Genomic DNA, 12,621 nt, shown 5'->3' with positions numbered 1-12,621 from the left:
TATTGTTTTTTTTTGTTGTCATTTATAGTTATCACACTTGTTATCTTTTTGTTTCTGACATCACAGAACGTTATTAAGAACTATATAGATACTAGATCTAAGTCTAAATGTGTTTGTTTATACAAACTTGATTGGGGGGGGGGGGGGGGGGAATCACGGGCATAGCTTATGGGCTACACCGGAAATTTTTTTTAGAAAAGTTTTGAGGTTTGTGGGATGTAAATGGCGGCGTAAATGATCTTACGCTGCTGGTTAAACTATAAAATTCCCCTAAATTGAGAATTTTGCTTTAATAGGTTTTAAATAACATGATAAAGTATATTGTTATGGGATTGCGCGGCTTTTTTGTACTAGCAGCCAAAATATGGAGCTTTATCTGTTACATCTTTAAAAGACAAGTGCGAGCAGTAAGTGAACTTACTCATGATCATCAGATCATCATGTCAATCATGATCATCTAAATTCTAGAATCTAGATCTAGCTTAGAGTAGCTTAGGTAGCTAGACTAGAGGGAGTAGAGCTAAGAGTAAGAGTAAAACTAAAATGCTAAGACACTAAGTCTTAGTGACTAAGAGTAGTTTAAATTTAATCCGGACATTACATGAGTTCGGACACTCGCCGTTTTTGTGGTCATTAAATCTTTATTTTGATATATTTAATATGAATTCAATATGAAACTAGTTACTAGCGTCCTGTATAAATTAATAATAAATAAAATATAATCAAAATTTTATAATCATTATAATCATATTTAATTTATCTTAATGTGCTTTCCATTTTCCAATGATTCTGACCCAATTTCCTTCCAGTTAGTGATTTAGCTGTCTTTTTATGAATTTTATGTAAGAAAAAAAGAATTTCAAATGTGTAACTGTAAGTAGTGTAAGTCAGGTTATTGTTTTTTCCTATTAGATTAGATGTTACTTGGAGTGGATGAATTTACCTCTTCCTAGGGTTAAGTGTTAATAATACTGTTAAGACTTGATTGACTAGATATATCTATATTTTTTGGTTGCCTAATTCTATGTCTATGCAGACTATGCTTATGAGCCCGGCAACATTTATTCTGTTTTTGGAGCTGTTTTATTTGATTCATAAGCCAAGTTGTTTGATTCCATCTGACCATAGTAGTCCATAAAAAAAAATATTAATAGGGCAGGGTGTTAGAATTAAAAAGTCTGTGTAGAAGTCACTATCCCAGTGACCTAATTTTGGTAGAATAAGTGTGTTCATATTTTTATTTTTATTGTTCATATTTATGCATAATTTTAAAGCATCTTTAATGATTTCATGTGAGGCCGAGAGGCTATGCCTGGGGATCTTAAAATTTAGTTAATGCTAATATTGATATAGAATTAAAATCTGAGTTTATTGATGCCTAAATATAGAGACTGTCTGAAATAAATTATGGTGCCTGAAATCAAATAAAGTGGGTCAAATTTGTCTGAATTAAATGAAAACACATGGCCTCTTTGACCTTAAATACATAATAAAAACAAATATAGGTTAGGGATACAAATATAAGTAGTCATCCTTATTCTCCTTAAACTAAAGAAGATTTTGATAACTTCATTTTCTTTTCTATTTCAAACCATTGTCAAATAATGCACTGTCAAAGTCAAACTTTTGAAAGTTAATATAAATTTAATTTAGACTTAAGATCTAGATTCTAATTTTTATTAAAACTCTCGAAGTAGAGAATATATCTAGATCTAGTATAGATATCTTACTACTTAATTTACTGACTCAGTCAGTAGATCTAACTATTATAACTCACACTAATATTAATAAGAAGTTAAATTTTAAAGTGACAGTGACACTGACTTCCTTGACTCACTGACAGTGACACTACGTCTATGTTGAGTACGTGACTATGCCTATGGCACTATGTAGTATCATGACTAATGACTATGCCCATGGTGACTACATTCACACTGTCTACACTGACTACATTGATTTACAATTACATCACACAACACAGTGACTACTGACTAATCTTCTAGATCTTGATTGTTGATCTACTTTAGATATTTATATAAGTATATTTATCTATGATAACTATAGACAATATTATATTATAAAGTTAAAATGTTTTGATTTACAAAAAATGAATTTATTATAATAATTAAATTCTTTTTATTTTATTTTTAATAATAAGTTAGGAATTGATGTTTTTTGTCATAATTTTTCTGCATACATACAAAGCGCTCAGACGAATGGTCAAACCTTTGAAGTGGCACCACGCTATTGGTCTCCATGTCACAGGTCTATATTCAGGCCTACTATTAAGAATGGTCTTGATCCAACACACTTTAACTCTTTATGTGCTGTTATATATATATATATATAGGATAGGGTCCATCAAGTTCTTCTTGAAGAATCTCAGAAAACAGCAGCCCTTTCTTCCTGATCCCATGACCAGGGTGATACTTTGAGAGTTCATACCAGTCTGTTCCTGTAGGTTTGTTCCTTGTCCTTTCACACATTTGGTCCTCACAGCAGTACATGAAGCATGCCTTATTCATCTGATCACATACACACTGCTACCCCAACCCTTGTCACCACAATATTTTGTTTTTAAAATGAAACTTTTTTATGTCTTAGAAGTTAAATTGAGATGACCATCTAAATGAAATTATTTGAAAATCCTTTTTAGGTAATACAACATCAGACTGTCAAATATGATGTGGTTGCTCTGTCCCCACTTTCTAAACACAGGCTTAGTAAGTATTCAGCATAATTTCTTTTAAAAGTTTGTATTTCATTATTTCATGATGTAAGGAGTATAATTAGACTTGTGAGGAGAATAATTTCCACTATAGTCATTCTAAGCCAGTGATGCCCAAACAATGGCTAATGGGCCACATCCGGCATGCCAAATGTTGTCACAAAGTGTAGAAAATCGCTCATCAAAAAAAAAAAAGTTGAAAAATTTTATCGTTACCTATGTTAGGGCCTTCACTTTTCTCTGAAGGATTGGTACCATGTGTTTATGAAATGGGACTCTGAATCTAACAAGAAATGTGAATGGATTTTTAATTTTTTGAGGAACGTGATAATAAACCAATATGTTTGTTTGTGAAGCTAGCTACAGTGTTGCTCACATTTTACGTAGAAGAGAAATTAAGCCATGCGTGTAAAAAAAATATACTTCAAATAGCTCATGAATTAATGTTATAAGTCCTAGATCCAAGGGTTTCTTCAAAGTTTCTTGTAGGCCTAGTCTCAGATGAATTTCATTTCGTTGTTATCTTTTCGGTCATGTGGCCCGCGACATGAGTGTCACAAATGAAAATGGCCTGCTGGTCGAATTAGGTTGGGCATCACTGTTCTAAGCCTAAGTATCCAGTAATGTATTAGTAACTACTAGGTCTGAGGTAACCTTGCATGAACCATGGATCTTTATGTCCTGAAGTGAAATAACTTTTTATTATTGTTGCTTTTGTATAGCACATCTTCTATACTCCTATAGAAGGTTCAGTGTGCTCTTGTCCATTCTCTTGTTTAGAGAAATAACTAAGGAGGCTTTACTGAACATTCACCTGTAACCTATTGAATTCTCCTGTCATTATAGGTATGATGAAAAGAAAAGTTTTAGTTCTAGACTTAGATGAAACATTAATTCATTCACATCATGATGGGGTCTTGCGGCAGGTCAAACCAGGAACTCCACCAGATTTTGTTTTAAAAGTAAGAAGCTTTTTTTTTTTTTGTTTTAATTTGCTTACTTTGCTTACTCTGAAAAAAAAAATAGATATAATGTTTATAAAATTAATTCTAAGAGAGGCTGTCTTCTTTATTTTTAATATAAAACATTTATTCGATATCAGTTATCAAATGCCTTTTTTTCCCCTCCAGGTTACTATAGACAGACATCCAGTCAGATTTTTTGTACATAAGCGGCCTCATGTGGATTTTTTTCTAGAAGTAGTAAGTAATGAAGTTCCAGTTTTTAATTTTTTTCACCAGTACTCCAACATGTGAACTTGACAGTGTAATCTCAGGGTTTATTCTATATACATTATATATATATATATATATCAATGATGCCGGAGATACTACTTAAAACTATGAACTCACAAAAAATAAATATTTTCGAAATATATATATATATATAAGCTGTAATGAATAATAAAAAATATCTAGTTTAAAAATTAAAATAACAAAAATAAGTGAAATTTAAAAATTTACATTTAACACTTTCTTTAAATTAGAGCTTGTTTTATACTTTAGATAATGGTGTAAAATTACTGTTTGTAATATGTTGCTGGTGTAAGATTAGTTATTTGAAGAATCATCATATTAAGAGTATATCTGTGATGTAGCATTATGGTGTAGACACACTTGAATTTGTACCAGGAGACATGCACTAAATACCAATGGACCAACATAAGAGTGATGTCTGTTTCTATATATATTTGATTTAAATGTTCCAATTTCGTATAGTTCTTTCATTAAAACAGTTTCTGAACACTCAAACAATATCATGATGCCGGAGATACTACTTAAAACTATAAACTCAAAAAAATAAATATTTTCGAAATAGATACAAAATATCTATTCTAGAACTTGGAATCACTATGATGATATACATACTTCATAAATGTGCAGTACTATTTAATTTTAATAAATTTACTACAGTAGCTGAGGTCCGCCGAAGCTGAATATTAGGTCTTTATATACCCAATTACGCCTTAGTTTTAAATAAACTTGTCAACAACATAGAGCCATGACCTAGCAGTGCAAATATTCTGTCCTAAAATCAATCTAAAAATAAACCAGTGAATGAATAAATAACTAGTTATTCATAAATGACCTTGAACACTTCCATGTGTTACATAGCCCACTCTTTCCTTTTTTTTTTTTTTTTTTTTTTTTGTGCTAGACTGATTAATATTGTATATAATATATAAGAATGTACGTTGTTTCATTGTTTGGTTAATGACATCATTTCTTTGTTTGGTAACTTAAAGTATAGCACATATCATGTTTCTTACTATCAAAGAATACATGAATCATCCCCACTCCTCTGTAAATAAATCTGTATCATTGAAATGTCCATAACACACTTACACAAGGATTTTAATGAATGTGAAAGCAAATAAACTCATCAGTTCATAAAATCAAAGCTTAAAGGTCAATGCATTGATGAGTGCTTATTTATTCACTTTTGCAGGACCTATTGCATGAACTGTCTTGTATTTCAATAGGTCAGTCAGTGGTATGAACTTGTTGTCTTTACGGCTAGCATGGAAATCTATGGGGCTGCTGTTGCTGACAAACTAGATGGAGGAAAGAATGTACTAAAGAGGAGGTACTATAGGCAGGTTAGTACAGTATTATTATTTTGTTACTAAGTTGGTTATGGTGAAGTATTAAGTTTAAGTTGAAAATGTAAATTACTTGCGATTTGTAGGACAGATGATGTAAAGGTTATCTTTCCCCAAAAAATGTCTGGTACCCATTAGAGTAAGATGAGCTCAAAGGCATCCTAAAAATTCAAAATTCCAGTCTTCACAGAGATTCTAACCTGAGAACCCTGGGTTCAGAAGCCAAGTGCTTTACCACTCAGCCACCATTCCCCCAAAATACATATTACTTGAAGCAAAAAAAACATTTTAGTTATTAGTTTCTGTAGAACATTTCACAAAAAAACTTTTTCTTTTATTTCAAATGAAAAAAAAAGAAATTTAAAATCTATCTTTAAGACTTTATGACCTTGCTAATGCACTTCCAATTACTATCTGCTGATGCTAAAGATTTACGTCTAATTTGGTAATATGTTACACATTTTCGATCAGACGTTGTTTTTCAAATGAAAATTTTTATAGAAAACTTTACTCTAGTAGTAATTTCATCAGTCTAAAGAAAGTCAACTCCCTTTCACTTTTTTTTTCTGAAATTTTCTCTTTCAAATAAGAAAAATATATAGTTAGGTCTTAGCATTGTGTGTACTGCTTATTATAGCTTCTGCAGGCCAAGGATAACACACACAGATCCTAGAATAATGGAAATGTCTGGTTTGCCTAGACTGTAAATCTGCATTGTAAGATTGGAACAAAAAAAAAAGTGGACATTCCCATTTGTGTCCATAAATTTTATCTCTAGGATTAATTTTTTAAAAGTATACTACACTCACACATTGTTATGGCATTAACTGTAACACTCATCTATGATTTTAAATTATTTCATGTCAATATAGGTATCAGGTAAATTGGAACAATATAGCCTAAATTGTGTCATAGAAATGATTATCTATATCTACAAAAGCTAAAGCCCTGACATGACAAAGAAGTCTGGTTTTTTAGTTTAACAGGGAGGCTAAGGAAAAAGGCAAATTAAAGGTGTTTCAGCCTTAACCCTACCAGCCCTGAGGCTGAACAATTAAAGAGAAACACCAACAGCATGCATGATATTGAAAAATGTTAAGTTACATGCAAACAAGTGGTTAGCATAAAATTAAATGGAACTAGTTAGGCATTGCCTAGACCTAAACATTACTAACTTGTTCTTGTGCTGGCTTAATAAGCTTTACGTTGCAATTTTGTAGAAATGTTTATGTCAAGCCACGCAAACTCAATTCAAACACATGGGAGTAGCATTTGCTATGACTAATCATAAGGTTTGACTATAATTGGTTGGATATTCTTTGTTTATGGAGCTCCAGAAGTTTAAATATTTAATCTTTTCAGGTTAGAGAATCTCTATTGTATTTAATGTTTTTTTATTTTTTTTATTTCAGCATTGTAATCTTGATATGGGAAGTTATACAAAGGATTTATCAGCCATCAATCCAGATCTTTCCAGTATATTTATATTAGACAATTCTCCTGTAGCTTACAGAATGTTCCCAGGTAAATAATAACTGATTCAGATAATTCTCATTTATTGTATGTTTATTATATGTATTGTATAACTTTTTTTTTTTACTTTATTAGCTATAGTTTCTTTTATTAAAACCTGTTCTTGGTTTAAAATGTTCTTGTTATTACCAAGTTTATTGCTAGATCCCTTTCTTACCCGAGTATTGAACTCTAAAGTGAAAATATTTATCTAAGAAAAAACTATTAGAAATCTATTATGAATTAAGTATAGAAAACAAAGATGTAATATGTAGTTTGCCAAGTGAGGTTTGGGATCCTTTCACTATAATTTAGGCAATCAAAACTCATCTTACAATGTCATCTGAGATATAGGAGTTCAGTTTATTAAAATAAATCCCTTCTGTGTATTTATATTCTGTTCATATTGAAATGAACTTCACACAAAAAAAATTCATGTAGTTGTTTCTTTTTCATGAAGAATATTTAGACAATGATTCTTTACCTTTTTAAAATCACTATCCTGTTATATGAGAGAAAAACTATCTGTGACAATCTACCCAAAAATTTTAATGGGCAAAAAAAAAAAAAAGGAAAGCTATAAAACAAAAAAGAATTTTAAAACACATTTATTTAAATTGGCTAAGTTGAGTGCCTGGCAGGAGGAAGGGTTTGTGTTTAACACATAGCAGTCACAAAACATTTGTAGAAAATTTGTCTTGGTGACCATACTCAAGGTGTTTAAAATTTTGTCTGTATATATGTATGCTAATTAAAAATGCAACTTAATGTTATTATTTCAATGTGTGTTAACTTTATTACAGATAATGCCATCCCAATCAAATCCTGGTTCAGTGATGCCAGAGATACTGCACTACTATGTCTTCTACCCATGTTAGACGCCCTTCGCTTTTGCAATGATGTCAGATCTGTTCTAGGAAGAAATCTACATTTATCAAGGAACTGGTAGTTCATATTTAACAAACAAAAAAGTGTATATGTTTAATAATCTGAGGAGGAAATATTTACTGACTGGTCACAAATGCGCAACAATATTTTTCATTCCCATTATTAACACAAGGGACTGTTAAGACCACATTCATGTATAGCTCATTGTTGTCTGAATATATTTCTTCAATTGCTTATTGATGTTTAGCCACAAAGCTGTTTTGTAGACATACCATGATTCTAGGCTCTTAGAAAAAAATATCACCACCAATAATTGACATGTGACTGTGTGATAGATTAGTCATTTATTATTCTAATGGGGTCAAGTTTGTGACTATATATACATCAAGTATCTAGATTCTTTAAGAATATGCCTGTATAATGACATACCTGCTTGTGTTAGTAAAGCAATAAGCTGGTGATATCAGTTTGAAAAAAAAAAACATTATCAAAGTCAATCTTGTGCTGTGATTCTGAACACTTAAAGTCCTGTGAACTTTGAGTTGTAATCCATGTATAACATTTCTTGTTGCTTTCTCTCTGTGTTTTTTTTTTATATATTTTTTTTATTTTATCTCTCAATAATGTTGTACAGCTAATACGATTTCTTGTATGTAAATCAAGGGGAGGGGAGATAACATTTGTACATTTGTAACAAACTTTGTGACTTCTGCTAAATATGTTAGTAAGAACTATGTTTTTTTTTTTTAATTATAGTTGGATTATTTTTTTTTTAAATATTGTTTTATCCTGTATAGACTTTTTTTTTCTGGATGGTGAAACTTGTATCATAATATTTTGTTACACTTATTGAACATTTTGTAATAATTTAGAAATTATTACATAATACAAAACAACTGCTATATTGGAACTAGCAACATTCAATACCTATCATATGAAAATTCACTTCTGCATGGCCTGAACCAAAATTTACTTATGTCAACTAAAGAAGATTATACCAAATATTCAAAAGTTTTGACTGGCAACACTTAAAACAGAAATTGTGTCACTTGGTCTATGTGTATCTGCTAATACTTGACTGATGACAATGTTTAGTTTGAAGTGTTGGTATTGGCGCTATAATTGTTTTGGTCCATGTGTGTGTATGTATTTAACTCTTGCCATCCAGGGAAAAACTCCCTGTGATGCAAGATGCTATCGTTGTTGTACTTCACATGCACATGTTTCGTTTCACGGAGGCAGCTTTAACTTGATGATTGTTTTAAAACATTTTTATTATCAGTTAATAATCTTTTTTTTTTTTTTAAATTAATAAAGTAATTGTAGGCATTTTATGGTCTCTTCATTTTACTTTTCAAGCAGAAAAGTTCAATCGGATGTTTCAGTAAGTTGAGAATATTTTCTACATGTAATGAGATTTGGTTACTTCTTGACACTTTTTTAGTATTCTCTTTTATACTTGTGCATTTTTGTATGTATTGAAAAGAATACTTCTGGTTTACGTAAGCATATCTTTCTGTATTAAATATAGATTGATAATTGTGCTTAGCATAGAGAAAAATTAGATGAATGTTATATGTGGACATTTTTCAGACCTGTATTTAAATCGCATCTTATACACTTTTTTTTCCTCTCATAGTCATAGTTTTAATTTCCTATTTCTAAACATTAGGGTACTGTGGGCAATTAGTAAGCTTGTTTTGTTTTTTTTGTGTATGTTTAGCACTATGAATAATCATTTGTACTTTTCCTGATCTATTAGCAGCTATTCTTTTGAGCATATAATGTTCTCAATTGCACACTGAAGACCAGCAAGACCAGGGTTGTCAGCAGCGCTATCACTCAGCCACAAAATCCTAGGTTTAAGATTGAGTGTATTAATTATATGGTATATTTTTTTTCCTGAATTATTGTAAATAGTTTTAAATCATTTTGTTTTGAAACATATCTCAGGCCTGCCATTTCTGTTGTGCTTTTAGTATCGGGTGGTCTATAGGAACATTTTATCATGGAGCGTCATTGAATACATACATAACGCCATTGTATGTTTCTGACTAGTTCTTTATATAGAACGTCTGATAGAAACCATCATGTATCACTCTGTATTTCAATCTAAGTGCTTTCTATAGAGCTAGAGCTGAATGTATTTTTTTTTTTCATAACTATTATTTCTGTTTGCGTTCAAATGGCAAATGCATTAAGCTGATGTCAACTGACTAATTACAATATTTGTGTGTGTTCTATAACATTGTACTAGAATATATTTATTTAGTTTGTAGATAATGTATGTCTAGTATATTTTATTTATAATGAAATCTTCACAAGATTTGCATATTAGATTCCAGCTGATCAGATCACTTGTTGTCATTACCAAAGTGTCAGTTATCAGTTATCTCTTCATATGTTTTAAACAGAATGTCCATAGATGGGAGTGCAGATGTCATTGTTGGACTTGTATTTGAACTGTCTCTGGTGTATGTACAGCTCATGTGAATGTTGTTTTACATTGTGAGTTTTTGAAGTGTTTTGAATTTTATTAGTGTAAATTGATCATGTAACAATATTGAAATGCCAATAAATAATTATATAGAATGAAGCAATGTTTTAGTTTGTATCTCTTGATGTGGTCTATTCTGAGGCCTAGGCCACCAATCAGCTTTTTCCAGGTATCTCAGTTCTGGGTGGATATCTCCAACTGTCCCTGCAGCTTGCCCATCTGACTGATAGTGGTGATGGTTCTGGTAGAGACAATGGGCAGCTTCCAGATCACTGACCAGTTTAGCTTGCATATTTGTTTTTTATTTACACATCTTACTTGATATCTATCACCACTTTTGAGAAAGACTTGTTACAATATAAAATGTTCACAACTGACTATACAGTATGAAGATTAAACAAATATATGACTATAACTAATCTGTCTCAGCTGACATCTTGCTTTGTCTTAATTATTAAGGCAAGGCAAGGGTAATTACTTTAAAAAGATTTTTAAAATGAAAATGATGAAAGTTAACTAAAGTAACTTTCTTTCCCTTTAAAATGCATAAATGAAAATATTTTTTTAAAAGTTAAGAGGAGGCATTGTATACATATATAATAAGAATAATAATCTTTACTGTCCATAAGGAAATTTGTCTTACAGTTTATACATTACACCAAACAAAACAAAACAATTTTAAAAATATAAAAATGTAGGGCCTACATTCACACAAGACTCATGAAAAGTTTATATCAGAAAGTTGAATTGTATTTAATTATTTGATTGCCAGGGGAACAAAAGAGCATTGGTGTCTGTTTGTCTTTACTATCTGTGTCTTGTATCTCTTTTGTGATGGTAAAATCACAAAATCCTGACCCAAAGGGTGATTTTTTTTTTTTCTAGAATCTTTTTAGCTTTTTATGGATTATCAAAAAAAAATTAAAAAGGCATTTGGGGAATTATTCTGTTTGATGCCATTAGTGAATATAATTAGCTAAAATGCTTAGCTTTTTTTTTTTTTTATATCCTCTAGTACACTTTGAATAATCTGCTTGATTATTGAGATCCTGTTTTCCATTTGATGTACATTTAGAGATATAAATTTTAAAAAGTATGAAAAGAATCAATGAACATTACTTGTTTATTTATTAATTTAATCCTATTTCATTTAACAATTTAGGAAATATAACTAACTTAATCCCCTACTTTTCCCACCTTTTTGTAATTAAAAGTTGTTTTTTAGTTTAAATATATACATATTAAATACTGAAATACTTAATTTTGTTTTAGACAGTTAATATTTAATATGTAGTTCTATCTTCATTGGCCAATTACAGGGTTTCGTATATGTTTGCTTGATGCTTTCTCTAAACTAAGGGTATGAAACTCAACAATATTTTGAACATGGAGTATGTGACGCCCAGCATGCCAGCTAAAAAAAATACAATATATACCATAGTCTAGTTAGTTAACTGTACAAAAAAAAAAGGTTTTATGTTTTATAAATTTTGTCAGAACCTCTGCACTAAAAGGCTGCTCCAAAATGTTGCATGCCCAGATTTGGACCCTCTGGTTGATAGAATATATTAGCTTCATTGATTTGTATTTACTGACTCTTATATAATATATTAGATGTACTCATTGAGCTAAACATGACCATATCAGTAAATATGGTAGACTTCTGTGTGGCAGGTGCAAGTGCTGCCTTAAGTTTGAGTTGAAGAACAAGTATGATCATGGAGAGGACTCAGCACTTCAAGGAAACTGAAACTGCTGTAGTCCTTTCCTCACTTTTATTTGCTTATATTCCCACCACATTAACAAGCCAAATCCTACCTCCATTAAGGACAATTCACTGGGTGAATTGGTTTGGCCACATACCAGATTTTTAGATCTTACAGCTGTCACAAGTGAACAGTATGCAAGCCACAGTTAAAACGTTCCAACTATGAAGGGAAGGGCTGGACATGTAGTCTGTATGCCTGAAAATTGCCTCCCCAAATGACTTTTTTATGGGGAGCTGTGTGCTAGAAAGCACCCTCTCAAAAGCCCCTCAAAGAATGTGAAATTCACATCCACCAGTGGGAAGCAGTAGCTCTTGGTCACCCCTCTTGGCATCAAGCTGTGAATGTTAATATTTCAAGTTACAAAACAAGGAGATCAGATATCAGCAAAAAAAAGCAGATAACCAAAAAGGGAAAAAAAAAAGCAGGCTACTCTGCAACAGACCCTACCTATCGCTGCCTTGTGTGCGGCAAATATTGGACTCGAAAGCCATCACTGATTTGTAGGAAAAAAGATTGTGCCAACCTTTAACCAATAAGGAGGATATATTATTTTTTTTGTAAAAATGGACATGTCTTACTTACCCATGTGGGTAGCACATCATATGAACTTGATAATTTAATATTA

General features: G+C 31.2%; 1 protein-coding gene across 1 annotated transcript; it reads left to right on the top strand.

The window, feature by feature from the left end:
- Positions 1 to 207: 207 nt before the first annotated feature.
- On the top strand, positions 208 to 10,326 carry LOC106067598 (CTD nuclear envelope phosphatase 1-like). Its single transcript, XM_013226798.2, has 7 exons — positions 208 to 407; positions 2,657 to 2,723; positions 3,575 to 3,690; positions 3,859 to 3,930; positions 5,211 to 5,327; positions 6,743 to 6,854; positions 7,646 to 10,326. Exons 1-7 carry the CDS (start codon positions 309 to 311, stop codon positions 7,789 to 7,791), a joined length of 729 nt encoding a protein of 242 aa, XP_013082252.1. The 5' UTR covers positions 208 to 308; the 3' UTR covers positions 7,792 to 10,326.
- Positions 10,327 to 12,621: the final 2,295 nt, after the last annotated feature.

Source organism: Biomphalaria glabrata, chromosome 13 (assembly GCF_947242115.1).
Source record: "Biomphalaria glabrata chromosome 13, xgBioGlab47.1, whole genome shotgun sequence".
NCBI lineage: Eukaryota > Metazoa > Mollusca > Gastropoda > Planorbidae > Biomphalaria > Biomphalaria glabrata.
Note: the sequence above shows the minus strand (reverse complement) of the source record. Positions and strands in the feature narration are given on the sequence as shown.